We start from the raw sequence: 20,109 nt of genomic DNA, 5'->3' as shown, positions 1-20,109 counted from the left end.
GCCTGGGAACTGGACAGACAGGAGACTGTGTTTGTCCATATATTTTTTCCTGTCTGCGAAGGGACCAAGGCCATGCTGCCTATCCCCCTCTTACAAAGCCTCGTGTGAGAATGCAGATAGCAAGCAGAGCTTGCCAAAGGAGAGGCCGAGGCTGTGGGGGAAAGATGTTTATGGCAACTGGCGCGGGCTGTTTTTCGTGTTTAGAGGGCAGCAAAACTGGCTTTTTGACATGCGCAGGGTGAACTACCAGGCGGTTTTTCTTTTTCTCAGGCAGCCTCTTCCAAATCTATATTTACTTGCTGGCAAATGTCGCTGCCAGGAAATGCAAATATTGAATATATGTGCCTTTAAATATTTAATAGGACGGCTTCTGTGAACAGCTGCAGAGAGGCATCCGGCAGGTCACGGAGTCCCTTCTGGGTGAGTTTTGCAGCTCCAGGTGCTGCACGCGGGTGCCCGTCTCTTGTTAAAACTGCTGGAATAAATGGGCGTTGGCCCCCATTAGAGCCCTGCTGGGTCAGGACCCTCTTGCCCAGTATCATGTTTCCAATACTGGCCAGCCAGATGTTGCCAGAAAGCCCATAAGTAGGCTATGGGTGACCTCTCCCATGGGGTTTTGCCTCCAGCAGCTGGTACTCAGAGGTAGACTCTGGTCTTTTATGCAAAGCTGGTTCCCTCGCCATCACCCCTCCGATGAATTTGGGTCTTTGCTTGGATTATGCATGCCGTTTCCGACCTCCAGAGGTCGCTTCGCTCCCCCTCTCCCTGCGTTTCCCCACGTTTTGCCTGTGTTTTCAGAGACCTGTTTTGTCTCAAATTTGAAAACACGGGGAAACGCAGGGGGAGAGTCCAATTGCCAAAGTGGACATTTTCTCCAGGTGAACGGATTTCTATCGGCTGGAGATCAGTTGTAACAGCAGATCTCCAGCTGGTACCTGGAGGTTGGCAACCCAAGGTTGTGTTTGGGTGTGTAAAAGCTCAGAGTCCAGGCTCTGTGTTAACAGTGAAGCTCACTGGGGGGGATTTCTCATCTCTTGTCTTAACTCTGGATATCCCCAGATGAGCATTAAGATCATCTACTAATAATTTACTGGTGGTCCCCAGTCCTAAGAGTGTGAGGCTCTCCTCGAGGAGAGCCAGGGCTCTCAGACAGAGCATTCCTTGGCTCCGGCCTGGTGGAATGCTTTGTCTGACAACACCAGGGCCCTGCGGGACCTTAAGAAGAAGAAGAGTTGGTTTTTATATGCTCACTTTCTCTACCACTTAAGGCAGAATCAAACCGGTTTACAATCACTTTCCCTTCCCCTTTCCACAACAGACCCTGTGAGGTAGGTGGGGCTGAGAAAGTGTGACTAGCCCAAGATCACCCAGCTGGCTTCGTGTGTAGGAGTGGGAAAACAAATCCAGTTCACCACATCAGCCTCCACCGCTCATGTGGAGGAGTGGGGAATCAAACCTGGTTCTCCAGATCAGACTCTACCACTCCAAAACACCCCTCTTAATCACTACACCACGCTGGCTCTTAAGGAGTTCTGCAGGGCCTGTAAGACAGAGCTTTCCCACCAGGCCTACAGCTGAGGACAGCCGCGGATATTACAACTGCTGGACTCCTTACTCTCCCCCTTCTCCTAGAGCCAGCATGGTGTAGTGGTTAAGAGCGGTGGTTTGGAGCGGTGGAGTCTGATCTGGAGAACCGGGTTTGATTCCCCACTCCTCCACGTGAGCGGCGGAGGCTAATCTGGTGAACTGGATTTGTTTCCCCACTCCTCCACATGAAGCCAGCTGGGTGACCTTGGGCTAGTCACAGCTCTCTTAGAGCTCTCTCAGCCTCACCTACCTCACAGGGTGCCTGTTGTGGGGAGGGGAAGGGAAGGTGATTGTAAGCCAGTTTGATTTTTCCTTAAGTGGTAGAGAAAGTCAGCATGTAAAAACCAACTCTCCTTCTTCTTCTTCTTCTTCCTCCTCGATCCCTGCCTGTTTGCTTGGCCAATATGACGGGATTGTTGTGCCATCTTTGGTTGATTTTAATTGGGTTTTATTGTTATAAGTTTTAATATTGTTGGTTTAAATGTTAAATGATGTAACCCGCCCTGAGCCGTTCTGGCTGGGGAGGGTGGACTAGAAATCACAAATAAATAAACTTCACTTTGTGTGTGTGTGGGGGAGAGAATACAAATTGGGGCCATTGCTGACTTGCGCAAACTCTTGCTACTTCAAAGAGATGGGAGGAGAGGCAATTTCCTTTGTGGCATGCGGCATCAGAGTGGCTGTTTTGTGAGCAGCAGTGTATTTATGTATTTATCTAATTTATATATATATTTATATTATATATTTATCTAATTTTTATATAGTCTGCATTTCTCACTGAGGCGCCCGGTGGAATACTCAGTGTAAGCCAATACAATCAATACAATGGGGCATCCAATAAGCAATGTACTAGGGTTAGGATTGCAGTAGAGTTGCCAACCTCTAAGTGGGGCCTGGAGAACTCCCGTTATTACGTCTGATCTCCAGGCAATAGAGATCAGTTCCCCTGGAGAAAATGGCTGCTTTGGAGGGTGGACTCTATGGCATTGTACCCCACTGAGGCTCCCCTCCTCCTCAAACCCTGTTCTTTGCAGTCTGCACCCCAAAATCTGCAGGAATTTCCCAGCTTGGCGTTGGTAACCCTAGATTGCAGATAGCAAGCACAGATCTGAGTAAAATTTGAAACAAAGTGTAACGATTGACATGATACGTTAAACGATGCAGAAATTACGTCATAGGATTATACAACAGCAAAAATGAGCGTGTACTAGACACAGTAGTGTGGTCCGCAGTTACTGTCCCTTTCCCAAAACGTCTTTCTGAACCATTTTGTTACAGTACAGGCCTGTTTCTTTTGCAAAAAGCCCCCCTGAATCATTCAGTTTTGCACAGTTTGCAGAAAGCCAAGAGGGCGGGAGCCTTCCTGACCTCATCAGGCAGGCCGTTCCATAAGGTGGGGGCCATGATGGTGGTGGCAAAGCAAATTTAATGCCTTTTCTTTTTTCCACAGGCTTGATGCAGATCTTGCACCTCTGAGGCCCCTCGCCATGGCTGACACGATTTTTGGCAACGGAAACGACCAGTGGGTGTGTCCAAATGACAGGCAGCTGGCTCTGAGGGCCAAGTAAGTGTCTAGAGCAGCTAGGGTTGCCAGGTCCCTCTTCGCAACCGGCGGGAGTTTTTTGGGGTGGAGCCAGAGGAGGGCGCGGTTTGGGGAGGGGAGGGACTTCAATGCCATAGAGTTCAATTGCCAAAGCGGCCATTTTTCTCCAGGTGATCTGATCTCTATCGGCTGGAGATCAGTTGAATTAGCAGGAGATCTCCTGCTACTACCTGGGAGTTGAAGGGAAAATAGACACTACTGGTATCAAATAGATTAGGAATTCAGTACAGGAGCGGACAAAGAAGAAGCAAGGTGCAAAATATTTAATAATGATGCTAACAAAAGTGTAGCTACATAGAAGAATTTGAAACGGCCGTATCCGTGTTGGCAACTCTGCTTCTTCTACATAAGAATATATTTATAACAATGTGACAACCATCTATATACTCCACTGGAGATTTTACAAGACAAACTTCCTTGAACTTTCCTGTATGGAATTTTCCTGTTTAGTTTTAGGTTTCACCTGTTACTATTATTGTTTGTTAGCTTTATGCATAAGTGTGATTGGATTAGTATGTTAGCATCATTATTAAATATTTTGCACCTTGCTACTTCTTTGTTCGCTCCTGTACTGAATTCCTAAACTACCTGTCAGTTGGCAACCCTAAGAGCAGCCCCCCTTCAGCCTGCCGAGTGGGTGGATGGGCAGGGGGAATGGTTTTGCAGGTTGCATCGGGGTGCGTTTAAATGTGCCTTCTCCAGGTTTTTTTTTAAAAAACTCAATCACAAGGTTGTTCTAATTGCCCTTGATCCAAAAGTTCTGCATTTTACTCCCCCCCACCAAAGTCTTTCTACATTTTGAGAATTGGATAATATGCACAATGACAGGGAACCACGTGGTGTTGCTCAGTAGTACTATACAAATTCTAAACCTGATAGATGAAATGTAAATTTGTTCAGTGTGAATTGATTTGACACTCCTGTGTTTTGTGTTGGAGGACAGGAGCGCAGTGTTACTTTGGTCTTTTATGCATGGGAGTTCTACCTGGGGTTCGAGGCTCTCTTGACCCACACTTTTCTGTTCCGAATCCTAAAAACGCTATTCATGTTGTTTGCCCTGGACCAAGTCCTGGGGTTTCTGGAGTACTGCAGAATCACTAGCAGAAATCTGGAAGCATCTGCGTCCCTGCTCCTTGAAAACGCTGCTTTGTAACTGGCTGTAGTGCTTACTGCGAAAAAAAATCACCTACCTAGCTCCCCTCTCCCGTGCTTTGCATGGAAATGGGGACGATTACACTTATGCATGGAAATGGGGAAGATTTGACCGGGGCTGATCTCAGGGGAGATCGAATAATCGTGTTACAACAGGATTGGGAAAACCTGGACATTGCGTGGGCTGGGCACGAGGTCATCTCTAAGAGGCAGAAAACTCATGCATAACCCCAACGAAAAATCAAGTTGGACCAGCAGAGAAAATAAGTCAAAGTGCCTATGCATAAAAGACCTTTGCGAGTGGGTCATCAAAACAACACAAGTGGTTTTAAAAAAACAAACAGTTGTTCATCTGGCTTCAAAGCTGTCCTCTCCCTTCTCCCTTCTTTTCCTTGCAGGCTTCAGACCGGCTGGTCCGTGCACACCTTCCAAACCGACCGGCAGCGCAAGACTCAGGCCCTCAGTGCCCAGGAGATGGAAGTTATCCTGGAGGTCATCCGGCGGGCAGAGAGGCTGGACCTGATTGAGCAGCAAAGAATTGGGTATGCTGGCATGCAGATAGAGTCCTCCCTAGAAGGCTTTCTGTCCTTTCTCCTTCCGTTTGTCTGACCCTCTGGAGGACTGATTGGCGGGAGCAAATTCCACAGCTGGTTTATTAATTGACAGCCGCCTCCGGGGGAGAGGGCGAAGGAGCAGAGCGTGCTGAGGATGATGCAGCCTGTGGGGTCGCTTCTCACTGAGTGACACTTCCTTGAGTGTGAAGAGGCTCGCTCCCCTCATCGCTGCCTCCTCGCAAAGAGGATGTGTTTCCAAATCCAAGTTGGAAAATTCCTGGATGTTTTGGGGATGGAGCCTGGTGAGGGTGGGGTTTGGGAAGGGGAGGGACCTCAGTGGGGTAGAATGCCATAGAGCAGGGGTGCCAGCCCCTTTGAGAGCTCTTATCTGTGAGCTCTAGTCCCGTGATAATCCCATAAACAGACTTCAGCAGACAGGCAGTCCAAAGAAAGCTGATTTATTAGAAAATCTACAGGTAGCAGAAGCCAGGAGTCAAGAGAATACTAGTAAATATCATAAGTTCATACATGGCATAAATAGATGGGCAAACGGGAGATAAGTCTGGGTACCATGGCAACCTCCCTCCCTAGAGTTGTCAGGAGCTCTGGAAGAGTTCCCACTGGAGAAAGCCAAAACAATCTGGGAGCCGGCCTTGGCCGGCACCTGGTGTAACCACAGCATACCATTCTCAGGCCTATGCCTGACATTATCAGGCCCGGGAGCCAGCTGATGCAGCCACCACCCCCATTCTCAATCTTGGCTGGCGAGACATGGCCCGGCCCGACCAGGTGGCATTTATGTCATATCTGGCCCTTGTAACAATTGAGTTCGACACCCCTACCATAGAGTCCACCCTCCAAAGCAGCCGTTTTCCCCCCAGGGAAACTGATCTTTGTACTCTGGAAGTCTCTTGTAATTCCAGGAGATCTCCAGATCCCTAAGGTCAAGAACAAACCTACATGGGGGCCAAAACTTAGTGGTTGATTTTTATCTGTAATAAATTCATTATATATAATTACAGAAGATTATTTGCACTTAGTTTTGGCCCTCATGTAGGTTCGTTCTTGACCTTAGTGGTACTTAATTCTGGAGTTTTTAGGGTTAAGTATTTTCCTCCTTTTGTTGTTGGTAGATCTCCAGATCCCTCCTGGAGGATGGCAACCCTAGGGGCTGGTGTGAGTGCCCAGGCCGTTCGTTACCACCTTCTCTCAAGTCTTTGTTGCCTCTTCACAAAGGGGCACGGAGGGGGGGGCAGTGGCCCTTGTGCTCATGTACGGAATTTAGGGATGCCGGCCTCCAGGTGGGACCTTGCGATCCTCTGGAATTACAGCTCATCCCCCTGGAGAAAACAGCTGCTTTGGAGGGTGGACTCTTGGGCATTGTGCCCCACTGAGCTCCTTGTCCTCCCCGGGCTCCACCCCCAAATCTCCAGGAGTTTCCCAGCCAGGATTTGGCAACCCCATCCCCTGCCAGTGGCCAGCAGGGACCTGGCAACCCTAGCTCCTCCCATTTCAGAAGGAAGAGCTTGGACTGTCTGCTGTCTTAGCAAGTAGGATGTGGAGGAAATGGGCCAGGTGGGGACCTCCCCTGTGGGGTGAAATGATTGTGTACTGACTCCCAGTCTCCTCTGACTAATACCTGCTCTTCAGGGTCTCCGGTGGAGCAAGGTCTTTCCGGACACCTGAGCTCCTTTCCACCAGAGATGCAGGGGCTTGTACCCGAGGCCTTCTTTTCTGCCCCTCCCCTTTCCCCCCACCGTCATGTTTGGTGGGGGAGGGGAGTGACAAGGTTTGCATCTTCTTGCTGATGAAGCGGAGGGTGCCTGCTGCAGGAAAACAAATTGCATATCCAGTCAGGGCAGCAGAAAGCGTGACACCCCCCCCCCTGCTCTGATCGTGACGAATCCGTCCCTGGAAGATGGATTCTGCTATTGGGAGCACGATAGTAGCCATGCATTATAAAGCCTCAGTCATAGCGAATAACGGCGGCTTTCTCCTCCGGCACGCAGAGACTCCTTGTGAGTTAATGAAGACAATTGCCACCTTAATACGCCATTAAAAAGAGAGATTTCTTTATTGCTGCAGCCCATTTGGTGCAACCTGGACTGAGCAAGGTTTTAGTGGTTCAAAGCCGTGAACAGAATAATATTTAAGCCGTGCGGAGCTTGGTGCTGTGAGCTGTCCTTGCTCAGTCAACGTCCTCATCTCTCTGTAATTCTCCGGGAAATGGTTTGCCTGGAGTTATGAGTTGGCTTACCATTTTCTAGATTCCATCCAAAGGGTTTTCCCCCTCATTATCTGGCGTTATTAGCTTGAAAGAAGAAGAGTTGGTTTTTACACCCTGATTTTCTCTACCTTTAAGGAATCTCAGACTGGCTTACAATTGCCTTCCCTTCCCCTCCCCACAACAGACACCTTGTGAGGTAGGTGAGGCTGAGAGAGTTTGGAGAGAACTGTGACTGGCCCGAGGTAACCCAGCTGGCTTCATGTGGAGGAGTGGAGAATCAAATCTGGCTCACCAGATTAGAGTCCACTGTTCATAAGAACATAAGAAAAGCCCTGCTTGATCAGACCAAGGCCCATCAAGTCCAGCTGTCTGTTCACACAGTGGCCAACCAGGTGCCTCCAGGAAGCCCACCAGCAAGACAGCTGCAGCAGCATTGTCCTGCCTGCCTTCCACAGCACCTAATCTATTAGGCATGCTCCTCCGATCTTGGAGGGAATAGGTATGCATCACGACTAGTGTCCCTTTTGACTAGTAGTCATGGCTAGCCCTCTCCTCCATGAACATGTCCACTCCCCTCTTAAATCCTTCCAAGTTGGCAGCCATCACCACATCCTGGGGCAGGGAGTTCCGCAATTTAACTATGCGTTGTGTGAAGAAATACTTCCTTTTATCAGTTTTGAATCTAGTCCTGTGGAGGTGTGGGGAATCAAACCTGACTCTCCAGATTAGAGTCCGCCGCTCTTGACCACTACACCACGCTGGCTTATTGGCACCCCTCCCCCCGCTTGCTCATGGTCTGGTGCCTTCTGTTTAGGGATACTAACCAATTTCATGATGGCGCTGTTTCCAATGGAAAATCAAAATTTCTGACAAGGTTGTATTCAGAACCACTATGTTGCCGACAGCCAAGATACACCCATCCCCTCCTGGGCCGGTAACACTGCAGGAGTGCCGGCCCAGGAGGGGATGCTAGTTTCCCCTTGATCGGCTGATGGTTAGGAGTTAGGTTGAGAGTGCAAGGGAGCGGCCCCCTCTGTATTGTGCCCTCCAAGTGACCATTGGGGAAGTGTCTCTCATTCCCCCCCCCACTCAGAGTGAAACTGCGGTCTTTGCACCCCAATCATGGTGACAAAATCCCAGTAGAAATATCAATATGTCTAATTCCCAACGTGGCCAAAAGACAGGTATTTCTACTAGCCTGAGAAAAGACCCTTGTTTGCAGAAAAATCTGAAATCATTAAGAAAAAAACCCTCCCAAAATAATAGAAGCAGCACCTGTAACTTTAAGAAACAAACTCCCTGTGTGGCCACTGCTAGGCAACCACAACAGTACTGCCAGTTGAAGCCTTGGGGCCAGGTCTGGCAGCTACCACCCAACTTGAATGATTCACCTAGACTGGCTGTGCACTACTGTTCAACAGCAGCCACCCCACAAAAGCTTATGTGGTATAGTGGTTAGAGTTTCAGACTAGGGTCTGGGATAGCCAGGTGTGAATCCCCACTCTGCCGTGGAATCTAGCTGGGCCAGTCACACCTTTCAGCCTAACCTACCTCCCAGGGTTGTTGTGAGGATAGAATGGAGGAGAAGGACGTAAGCGGCTTTGGGTTCACAGTGTGGAGAAAGATGGGGTATAAATGTAGTAAATAAAAAATATAGGTGAAGATGGAGGGCAGGTGGGTGGGAAGGAGGGAAGCAAGGAAAAGGGTGGGTACGGGGGCTGCCAGGATGAGGGAAAGAGGAAATAGCATGGGCGGAGATGAGGTGCAGCAGAAACTGAGAGCCAAACTCGTCGTGATGGTGTCCTGGGTTGGACCTGTAGATGCCACTGCCGATTTAAAAATGCTGTGAGGGGCCAAACCTGGCTGGGCCCATGGCACAGCAGCCGTCATGGTGTAGTGGCTCGGAGCGGTGGACTCTAATCTGGGGAACTGGGTTTGATTCCCCACTCCTTCACATGAAGCCGGCTGGGTGACTTTGGGCTAGTCACAGTTCTCTTCGAGCTCTCTCAGCCTAATCTACCTCATAAGGCGTCTGTTGTGGGGAGGGGAAGGGAAGGTGATTGTAAGCTGGTTTGACTCTCCTTAAAAGGTAGAGAAAACCGGCATATAAAAACCAACTCTTCTTCTTCTTGTCCCTCCCTCTGCAGCGTTGCAAGTGCCGAAACAGCTGCAGGGGGTGCTTCAGTGCTTGGAAAGGTATGTGGGAGGGAAGGCGACTACCTCAGCCCATCACAGCATTTTAAAATCGTTTTAAGATGGCATCGTCACCCACGGACTCTGTCCCAACTGTTTTGGCCCCGAGGTGCCCCTCGCAGGTCCTAGGGGGTTCCCCATTGTGCAGCTGTGCCACACCACAGGGCCATAGTTTTCCTGGGGAGAGGCTGCTGGGGGGAGGGAAAGCTGAAGAAAGGGGGGCAGAGAAAGGTGGGTGGGATGGTGAGGAGGCAGGAAAAGGGTCTGTCAGGCTGATGGGGTCTTTCAGGGAAGGGGAGGAGGATATAGTAGGGGAGGAGGAAATGAGAGGGAAAAACCCCCCCACAAGTCCTTGCTGGTCCACCACTTGTTGCTTTTATAAGAGAGACCAGTTTTTGCGCCGATAGCATAAAATCGGCGTCAAAGAGGCCAGCGCATGAGGAAAGCCAGCGACGTAAATGAGCGAAGCCGGAAAGCTCACAATGTCAGCAGTCAAGAAAGGAATAACGGTGGTGTCTTCTTGCACCCTGACTGGCAATTTAGTCTAATTAGCAGTTCTTTCAAAGCATTTGTCTTGGCCCGGGGGATTCAGAAGCCGTTTAATTTCCAAGCTCGTAGAACGAAATCAGACAAAGGAGTCTGAGGAGGCTCGCTAAGGCCATTTATGCTTGGTAATTAGCAGCGCGTTCCAGGCTGAAGTGCCCCCGCATATTTTTTTTTCAGTTTTTCACGCTGAACCGTCATTCAGGAAGTGACTGCGAAGCCAGCACATACTGACTTCGCATTTCTTAAGAGCCCCTTTAACGCAACCTTTTGTGTTTGCTCCGCCCCCCCACCAAAGAATCCCCTGAAGGAACCATGCAAAATGACAGCCGTGTGTTAGCTATGCAAACAGCAGTTGGCTAATGGAAGGAACAAAGGAGCAGGCGAGTGTGTGTGTGTGTAATTTCTCCTTTTGCTTCGGGACCTTGAATAAGCATTTTAAAAGTCGCATTTTAAAAAAGAGCTTTAAGCGAGCATCAAAATTGACCCTGCATAAATGGCCTAAGATTGGCTTGCCCTTGGGCAAAGCGCACGGGGAACTTTTCTTCCTCCTGGGCTGTGTTTAACTTTCCCGTGCTGATGTGCCATTAATTCAGGGAAGGAGAGCTCACCACCTCCAGAGGCAGCCTGTTCCACTGAGGAACTGCTGTAACTGTTAGAAAATTCTTCCTAATGTCTAGACGGAAACTCTTTTGATTTACTTTCAGTCTTCTCACAGTGGCATGGGAATTAAGGCACTATGTTGAGGGGCAATTTTGCAATGGGACATAAACCTATTCAGCTTCTTGGCTGGGCAGTGAGAAGAGGTGAGGGGAAGGAGGCTGCTTGGTGTAGTGGTTAAGAGCAGTGGTTTGGAGCGGTGGAGTCTGATCTGGAGAACCGGGTTTGATTCCCCACTCCTCCACATGAGTGGCGGAGGCTAATCTGGTGATCTGGATTTGTTTCCCCACTCCTACGCACAAAGTCACACTCTCTCAGCCCCGCCTACCTCACAGGGTGTCTGTTGTGGGGAGGGGGAGGGAAGGTGATTGTAAGCCTGTTTGATTTTGCCTTAAGTGGTAGAGAAAGTTGGCATCTAAAAACCAACTCTTCTTCTTCTTTTTGATCCTCTTTTTCCTCTTCCAAGCCGGTTGTCCCATGAGCCACTGGCTCCACTCCTAGGCCCAGGTTTGGTTTTGTGGCCCATAGTCATGAGGCGAACAGTTGGGTTGGCTGATCATTTGTGGTCAGCCTGGAAATTCCTTCTGGGGCATGCCTGTCGTATCCCAGGTTTACAAATCTGGGCAAAGCTGAAAGATGAGCGGCAGTGGAGCTGCTGTTCTCCAAAGCGGTGCCCAAACCTAGCCGGTGGTCCGAAAAAGGTCCAGTGGGGACCCTGGTGGATCTAGGCCAAGGTTCCTCCCAACTGAGGCTCCTCTTTGCAGGCGTTTGGTGGAACGGCTGGAGAACATGCGGAAGAACACGATGGGCAATGGACTTTCTCAGTGCCTGCTCTGCGGGGAGACGCTCGGCTTGCTGGGGAGCACGGCCGTCTTCTGCCAGGACTGCAAAAAGGTGAGTCCACGATTTGGTGCCCTTGGCTGTTTTGGCTGCGTTTGTCATCACGTTCTGCGCTGAGGTTTCGGCGTGTCGGTCTGAAGATGGTTTATCCAGGACTGCGTGTATTTCAAGGTTTGAGGGTGGATGAAGCCGCTAAAATTTTGCAGCACACAAGAGGAGTTCTGGGGTCTAGGGGTGTGCACCAATTTTCCCCTGGTATTTTTTGGGTAAATAAACCCGAACCTGAAAAACACTATGGGGATGCTAAACTGAAGCCCAGCCTTCAGTTTAGTGAATGAATGAATGAATGGTTTTATTGCATTTAGCCATTGGCCATTACAAACATGTCAAGGATACCACAGATACGTAATAATGTAAGGTTAATAAAATTCTGGATTGAAATAAATATAATAAAACTATGCTAAAATATACATAATAAAACTATGCTAAACTCGATGCATTCAGAGAAATAATAACTAAAAATTGTGGTGGTGTCCCAATCGGCCAATGGGGCCTAGCAACCATTAAAATCAACCTGAAGGTTCAGCTCTCTTAGCGACCCGATTGGATCTTATTTTCTTTGCCACCAGAGCATACAGGGAAGTCCTATAAGAAATAAACCCATTGGTGTCTTTTAACAAAAATACTAATTTCTCAGCACTAGGAAAAGTGTTTAGGCCAGAAAACAACCCAGCAAGAAATTTAGCTCAAGGTTCCACATATAGAGGGCATTCAAATAAGTAGTGGTATAAGACCTCCAGAGCGGACGTTCCTTCAGTTTAGTGTCCCCGCTGCAATAGGAAGGCAGGGGCGTTCCTAGCCCCGCTGTCTGTGTGCTCTGACTTCACGGAGCGCGCAGGCAGCTGGGACAGGGACGCCCCTGCCTTCCTATTGCGGCTGGAGTTCGGCTGACCCGGCGAAGCAGACTGCAGGTAAGGGAGGGAGAGAAGGGGAGGTTAAAGAAATGGCGGCGAGGTCATAGCAGCCTCAAATAATGCCGAATAAATTTGGCATGATTTGGGTCCGCTTTTTTGGCTCCCGTTTATTGCCGCCATTTTTTTTGTCGGTAAAAAATCCCCCTGAAAAACACTGAAAATGTATTTTTTTGGGTTTTCCCCCCCATTCAGCGTATTGATATGCACACCCAATGTGAGAGATCCCCCTCTCTGAGTTTGCTTCTCCAAATCAGTTGCTCAGACGTTGATACAGAAACAATCGATTTATTGAAGCCTTCAGGAGATGAGACAGGCACAGGTAGAAAGTTGCAAGTGAGGGGCTATACGGGTTTACAGAATATATTGACTCCAGGGCACTGGGGCACTGGGGTTCACACTTATTGTTATGGGAAGTTACAAGCTTGGCATAATACAAAACATCAGACGGATCCCAGGAAGTCTGGTGCGGCTATCACACTTCCAAGGCCGCATCGGCCTGAGGGAGTACTGGCAGGAAGAACAGCGGGGGGGAAGATACATGGGCCATCAGGCCTGGCGCCTGAGACCAGAAGGTGTGAACTGCTTTTACGAGTTCACTGATAACACCGCAGGTGATGGAAAGCAGAGACACAAAGACAGAGACCCTCACATTCTGCCCCCCTTAAGGCCCCCCCCCGGGGTCCCCGAGAGGACGAGGCTTATCGGGATAAGCGAGGTGGAATTCCCGGACTAAGCGAGGAGCCGCCATGTGGGGTGCGGCCACCCATTCGTCATGAGCGGAGCCAAGGTTTTTCCAGCGAACAAAGTAAAACAGTTTCCCTTTCTTCCATTTGGAGTCTAAAACCTTGGATATTTCCAAATGGGTGTCCCCTCCTACTACGGTAGGAATCTCGTGTGCGGGAGGGGGGTGGAACTGGGGGGCTGCCACATAGGGTTTGAGGAGGCTTATATGAAAGACTGGATGGACTCCTTTCAGAGTTTTTGGGAGGTCCAGTTCCACAGTAACCTCGTTGATTACTCTGGTAATGGGGAAAGGTCCCACATAACGGTCGCTCAGTTTTTTGCAGGGGCGAAGAGAGCGGAGGTTTTTGGTGGACAGATAGACTTGCTCCCCCACCTTGAGTTCCCATCCCGGAGACCGGTGTTTGTCTGCTTGTTCCTTGTACTTGCTTTTTGCCCTTTCCAGATTTTTGAGCAACCATGGCCAGGTGGATTTAACCACCTGAATCCACTCCTGAAGATCAGGGGTAGACTGGAGCTCTGGCGAGACGGGGGCAGAACCGAAAGGGCCAAAATCCGTCCCGTATATAACTTGGAAGGGACTAAAGCCGGTAGAGGAATGAGGCGCATTGTTGTACGCATATTCGGCAAATGGCAGCAGGTCGACCCAGTCGTCCTGGTGGAAATTTACATAGCAACGCAAATAACATTCTACCACCGCATTTACTCGTTCCGTTTGACCATCCGTTTGGGGGTGATAGGCGGAAGAAAGGCCCTGTTCTTCCACTCCCATTAACTTTAGGAAGGCCCGCCAGAATTTGGCAACAAACTGGACCCCCCGGTCGGAGAGGACCTTCCTCGGGATCGAGTGTAGCCTGAGGACGTGTGTGATGAACAGTTTAGCTAAGCCCTGGGCTGAAGGAAGACCTGCACATGGAACGAAATGAACCTGTTTGGAAAAGAGGTCTGTGATAACCCAAAGAACCGTTTTTCCCCGACTCGGAGGTAGGTCGGTGATAAAATCCATGGCGATGACTTCCCAGGGACGGGAGGGGCTCTCAAGCGGTTTGAGAAGCCCTGGGGGTTTTCCCATCCGTTTCTTGGCTGTGGCGCAGGTGGGGCAGCTGCGCACATACAACTCTACATCAGATCTCATACCGGGCCACCAGAATTGTCTTCGAACCAGGTGAAGCGTTTTTATGAAACCAAAATGACCCGCTAGCCTGGCACCATGTACAAGTCCCAATACTTCCTTGCGAAGAGAGGAGGGGACGTACAGTTTCCCCCCCTGCACCCACCAAGTGTTGGTACGTTCCAGGCCAGTGGGGAGGAGATGATGCTCCTCCTCCTGCAAGGAGGCGTCCCGGAGTCGCTGTTGGAAGGCTTCCGGGATGCCTTTGAGTGTAGGGGGGGTCTCCGGTGGTCGGGCTTGGGACCGGGTGGTGACGGCTAAGCTAGGAACTTCCCCTCGCTGCTCGGGAGTGAACAGGGAGTCGACTGGGCGATCGAAATCGTTGCGATACTGGGGAAGTCGTGACAAAGCGTCGGCTAGGGCATTTTCTTTGCCAGGGACATGTCTGAGAGTGAACCGGAACTTAGCGAAAAATTGGGCCCACCGAACCTGTTTGGCATTGAGTTTTCTAGCCCCCTTGAGGGCCTCAAGATTCTTGTGATCGGTACACACTTCGAATGGCAGTTCGGCCCCTTCCAAGAAGTGTCGCCATATGGTAAGGGCATGTTTGACCGCTGCTGCCTCCTTCTCCCAAATGGCCCAGTTGATTTCAGACTGGGAAAACTTCTTGGAGAAGTAGGCGCATGGTCTCAACCGTCCCCCCTCATCCCTCTGCAATAGGGCCCCGCCCATGGCTACATCCGAGGCATCCACTTGCACCACAAAAGGCTTGGTGCAATCTGGATGAGCCAAAACGGGTTCGGATGAAAAAAGTAGCTTCAAACGTTCAAAAGCTTGCTGGCACTGGGGGGACCATTGCAAACGGGCTGAGGGGAGCGCGGCGCTAGCCCCCTTGTCCTTGGTACGCAACAGGGCAGTGAGGGGAAGCGCAACTTGGGCAAAGTTAGGAATGAAGTTCCGGTAAAAATTGGCAAACCCCAAAAACTGCTGAAGTTGGCGGCGGGTAGTGGGGGGTTCCCAGTCCTGCACTGCCTGGACCTTGGCGGGGTCCATTTCCAACCCTTGGTGGGAGATCACATACCCCAGAAATGTAATGGAGGGTTGGTGGAATTCACATTTGGACACCTTAGCATACAGTTTGTGCTCCCGCAGCCGCTGGAGCACCTCTCGCACTAGGCGCACATGGTCTTCCATGGTTTCAGAGTAAATAAGGATGTCATCGAGAAATACCACCACCCCCCGAAACAGCAAATCATGCAAAACCTCATTAATTAATTGCATAAAGACACTCGGAGCCCCCGAAAGTCCGAACGGCATGACCAGGTACTCAAACATCCCAAAACAACTGGAAAAGGCCGTTTTGGGTTCGTCTCCTTCTTTGATGCGAATGCGGTGGTAGGCTTCTACCAAGTCCAGTTTGGTGAAGATTCGGCCCTCCTTTAATTGTGCTAGAAGGTCAGGAATAAGAGGGAGGGGGTAAGCATTAGACTGGGTGACTGCGTTCAGTCTGCGAAAGTCAACACACAGTCTTAAATCTCCCGTCTTTTTCTTTACAAAGAAAGCTGGGGCTGAATAAGGAGCCTTGGAGGGGCGTATGAAACCCCTCGCCAGATTGACATCCAGATAGTCTCGCAACACTGTCTTTTCACTAGGGCTCATGGGGTAAACCTTTCCCTTAGACAGTTTGCCTTCCCCTACAATCTCGATGGCACAGTCCGTTTCTCTGTGGGGAGGCAGTTCGTCGCACTCTCTAACATCAAAAACATCAGTAAATTGCGAGTACTCAGAGGGTAATTGAGGAGAGACTGGGGCGGGGGACCCTACCAGTGCGGCGGCTGGAGTTCTGAGTACCCGTTCCTTGTCATGCAACCCACAGGGGTTTTCGGGGAAGGAAAGCACCCGTTTAACCCAATCAATGGAGGGATTGTGCCCCCTTAACCAGTTCATCCCTAACACCACAGGGGTTACAATAGGGGCGATAGTGAAATACAACCGTTCCCAATGTTCCCCCACGGACATAATCACGGCTGCAGTTCTGTGGGTCACAGGGCCCCGTTTAAAGTCACTCCCGTCCATTTGGGAAAAACGGAGGGGTCCCGGAAGCCGCTTGCGCCGGACACCCAACTTCTTGGCAGTTTCCTCATTTATCATATCATTTATCACACAAAGACAGAGACCCTCACACCCCTGCTGGGACCCCTTTAAATTAAGCAAGTAAAGGTCTGCGGTTCCTGCCACTGGCATCGTCCTGCAAACATTTTTTCAAGCTTTTCAAGTTATAGAGGCGTGAGAAGGTCCGCGGGGTACAAAACACCTTCTCTCAGCCACTGGAAATTTTACTTTGCCACACCTTTAACTTCTGTGGCTGCTTTGGTATTCCCTACACGCTTTCAAGCAGGTCTCCATAACGGTCAAAGCTTAAAAAGCAAAGCTGAAATTCCCCTGAAGCTGATTTCTGTGTGAAGTCTTACCTACAGTGTACATTCAGAACCTCAGCAGCTTTTTGTGAGTCTTTGTGCAGCAAGTTTCTTATGTTCATAAGAAGCCCCACCCCTCGGGTGAGTTCAAACTAAGCAGACCGCCTGAAGGACCTCTGATATAACTCTTGCCAGGGAAAACCCCAGATGTGAAGTCTGGCAGTCAGGTTAGGTTAGATTATTAAAGCGTTGTTCGTGGATTGCGAGCTGAGGGCGTAGATTTGGGAGGCTCAGAGCTGCCCCCTACCTCGGTCCTAGGTCAGGTTGCTAACACTGTCTTGGCCTCAGTTTTCCATTTGTATATTGAGCTGGTGATCAGCTTCCACTATGCAGCAATGCACAACGAGGGGAGAGAGCCTTAATTTGGAACAGTGATTTTCAAAACTGAAGGGATCCTGTCCCACATGGGCCCAAAATGAGAATGACATGTAGTTAACAAATAAAAGCCAATGTGCATATAACTCATGTTTGGGTGGGGCATTTGGACTTTCTCCCAAGGCTTTCGCACCACATGTTCACCATCTAGATTGGGGTCGCCAACTTTTTTGATCCTGTGGGCACCTTTGGAATTCTGACACAGGCGGTGGTCACAATCACAAAATGCCACAAGAGGTGAGCCAATGACAAAATGTCAGGGAGCAAGGTTATATAAAACATAAATACCTCTTCAACATTGGAGAGGCTTTTCTTCCTCTCTCATCATACTAGAATGCTGGGTCATCTGCTGAAGCTGGAGGGCGAGAGATTCAAAACAGATAAAAGGAAATATTTCTTCACACAACGTATAGTTAAATTGTGGAACTCCCTGCCCCAGGATATGGTGATAGCTGCCACCTTAGGAGGCTTGAAGAGGGAGTGGACATGTTCATGGAGGAGAGGGGTATTCATGGCTGCTAGTAATAATGGATACTAGTTATGATGCATACCTATTCTCTCCAGGATCAGAGGAGCATGCCTAATATACTAGGTGCTGTGGAACACAGGCAGGATGCTGCTGCTGCAGTTGTCTTGTTTGTGGGCTTCCTAGAGGCACCTGGTTGGCCACTGTGTGAACTGACTGCAGGACTTGATGGGCCTCGGTCTGATCCAGCAGGGCCTTTCTTATGTTCTTATGTAGGCAGAAGCTCTGTTTAATAGGATGCCTTTTAATCAGCACAGCCAATCAGAAGCCCTGGTGGGCAAAAGCCCCACCTAGCCCTGCCCATTTTTTTGAAAGCACCTGGCAGGTGCCAGGAAAGGTGTCAGTGGGCGCCATGGCACCCAAGGGCACCCTGTTGGGGACCCCTGATCAAGATCAATGGCTCAGTAGCCCTGTGCTATGCTCTTGGGCTGATTATGGCTTTGTTTTTTGTTTGTTTTTTAGTTGGAATTTTCCTTGGTGGCCTCTGCTTTCTTTGCCATTCTTCTTGGCCACTGCATTTAGTTTGCTAACCCCCGAGGCTCCTTCATGCTCCACAGCCCTTTTAAATTACCAGGGAAGCTGATCCCCAAATGACAGCTCAGCCTGGGGTGTATGTGCAGGTGAAACTCATTTGCAGGATGGTTCCTGGGCAGGTAAGGAATTAAGAAAGCCATGGGGGGTGGTTGGGTTTTTTTTTTTTTGCATTTATTCAAAGGTGGGGGGCAGATTCTTTTGATCAAGCTGCTAACTCACATATTTCTTTCCTTCCTTCCTTTTCCTCTTGCTAGAAACAATCATATCACACAGCCAGGCATAAGGGATGAGACTGAATTTTGAAAGCTGATATGAATATCCACATTTTCCCCTTGCCAGAAATAAGGGTTGTCAACTCTGGATTGGGAAATTCCTGGAGACTTGGGGGGAGGGCCTGGGGAGGGCAGGGCTTGTGTAGGGGAGGGGACCTCGTCAGGGTCTAATGCCATAGAATCCACCCTCCAAAGCAGCCATTTTCTCCAGGGGAACTGATCTCTATAGTCTGGAGATCAGTTTTAAATCCAAGAGATCTCCAGGCCCCACCTGGAGGCTGGCAATGATACCAGAAACAAACCTGCAAGTCTTGATTTTCACACCAGTTTCTTTTGTGCTGAATTTTCCCCATTGAAATTAACATTTTTTCCAGTGTTATTCATGCATCAGTTGCCTAAACGTGGTGTGCATGTGTGTGGAATAATGGAAACAAAAGAATCATCCGTGATGTGGGTGGCCATGATGGTTCGGCCATAGGAGGCTCCTGCAGAGACCTTGGCAGAGCTTCTGTGGGGTGCTGGTTGTCGTCATAGGATGGGAGGGTATCCGGATTCTTAATTATGTAATCTTCTTTTATTGCATTTTCTTTCTCTCCCTCTGCTTAATCTGCATTGAAGTTGCTCTTAAAAGCTGTAATTTGAATGGAGCAAAGCCCCCACCAGGTTTAACTCTGACTTCTGTGCAAACTGAAGGGGGGCTCGCATTTGTGAACAGAGGTCCAGGATCTCCCCTGAAGAACCACGGGGCAGTTATGACACTTACCGGTTTATACAGTCCCTCCCTAGAAGCTAAAATGACTAAACTGAGGCTATCGTATTTTGGTCACGTCATGAGACAACAAGAGTCACTGGAAAAGACAGTCATGCTAGGAAAAGGTGAGGGCAGCAGGAAAAGAGGAAGACCCAACAAGAGATGGATTGACTCAATAAAGGAAGCCACAGCCTTCAATTTGCAAAATCTGAGCAAGGCTGTCAAAGATAGGACATTTTGGAGGACTTTCATTCATAGAGTCGCCATGAGTCGGAAGCGACTTGATGGCACTTAACACACACACACAGTCCCTCGCAGTCAAGGTGTGCTGCGCCATTTGCAGGAGACAATCCCACCTGAAGGTTTAAATGCTAAAAGCCTTTAGAGATCTCAGCTGCTGGCTCCCACGTGATGGATTCCACACAAGGGAAAGAGGCGGCAGCCCCCCTTGGGTGACAGAACAGGCAGCTCCCTTTGGACTTCAGGTAGCAGATTCCAGTCTTGAATGTTCATTTGTGGGTTTTTGTTTTTAAAAAAAGAAACCAAAAACTTGCCTGCAATTGGAAGCCTAGCACAGCAGGGAGAAAAGCTCCACTCCATCTCTTTGCTTGCTGGCTGGCTTTCTGTTTGTGGGGGAGATTTTTGCCAGAGCGGAGGTTTCAAAGACGTGCTCCTTCTGCAGTCTGAAGCAGGGCCGGTCCATTCTACCACCTCATTTCCCTGGATGCGGGAACCAAACTGATCCTTAGTCTGACAGTGTGGATGATTTAATCCCAACAATCCACAGATCGATCCTTTTGTGGATGAGAAACTAGGGAGAGGAGGCAGAGAACTTTGTGCAAGCTGCTTTTTTGGAAAGGCCACCTTCAGAAAGCAAGGCTTATTAACAAGGGGGGAAGAGGTTTAGGGTTGGAAGCCATGCCAGGGACTTGCTTGAGACTTGGGGCTGCCAGCGACCCATCCCTTCTCTAAGGCTTTATGGTTATTTC

The 20,109-nt window shown here is 49.5% G+C and overlaps 1 protein-coding gene across 1 annotated transcript in view; it reads left to right on the top strand.

The window, feature by feature from the left end:
* Window positions 1–408: 408 nt before the first annotated feature.
* Window positions 409–20,109, top strand: part of RPH3AL (rabphilin 3A like (without C2 domains)) — a 59,847-nt gene continuing 40,146 nt past the window's right edge. Inside the window, exons 1-4 of the mRNA XM_056865138.1 lie at window positions 409–420; window positions 3,038–3,151; window positions 4,741–4,884; window positions 11,284–11,413. Coding sequence (XP_056721116.1) covers window positions 3,075–3,151; window positions 4,741–4,884; window positions 11,284–11,413 — 351 coding nt within the window. The 5' untranslated portion in view covers window positions 409–420; window positions 3,038–3,074. The remainder of the gene's footprint in view (window positions 421–3,037; window positions 3,152–4,740; window positions 4,885–11,283; window positions 11,414–20,109) is intronic.

This window comes from Euleptes europaea, chromosome 19, assembly GCF_029931775.1.
Source record: "Euleptes europaea isolate rEulEur1 chromosome 19, rEulEur1.hap1, whole genome shotgun sequence".
Classification (NCBI taxonomy): Eukaryota; Metazoa; Chordata; class Lepidosauria; order Squamata; family Sphaerodactylidae; genus Euleptes; species Euleptes europaea.
The sequence above is the reverse complement of the archived record's forward strand: the minus strand, read 5'-3'. Positions and strand labels throughout refer to the sequence as shown.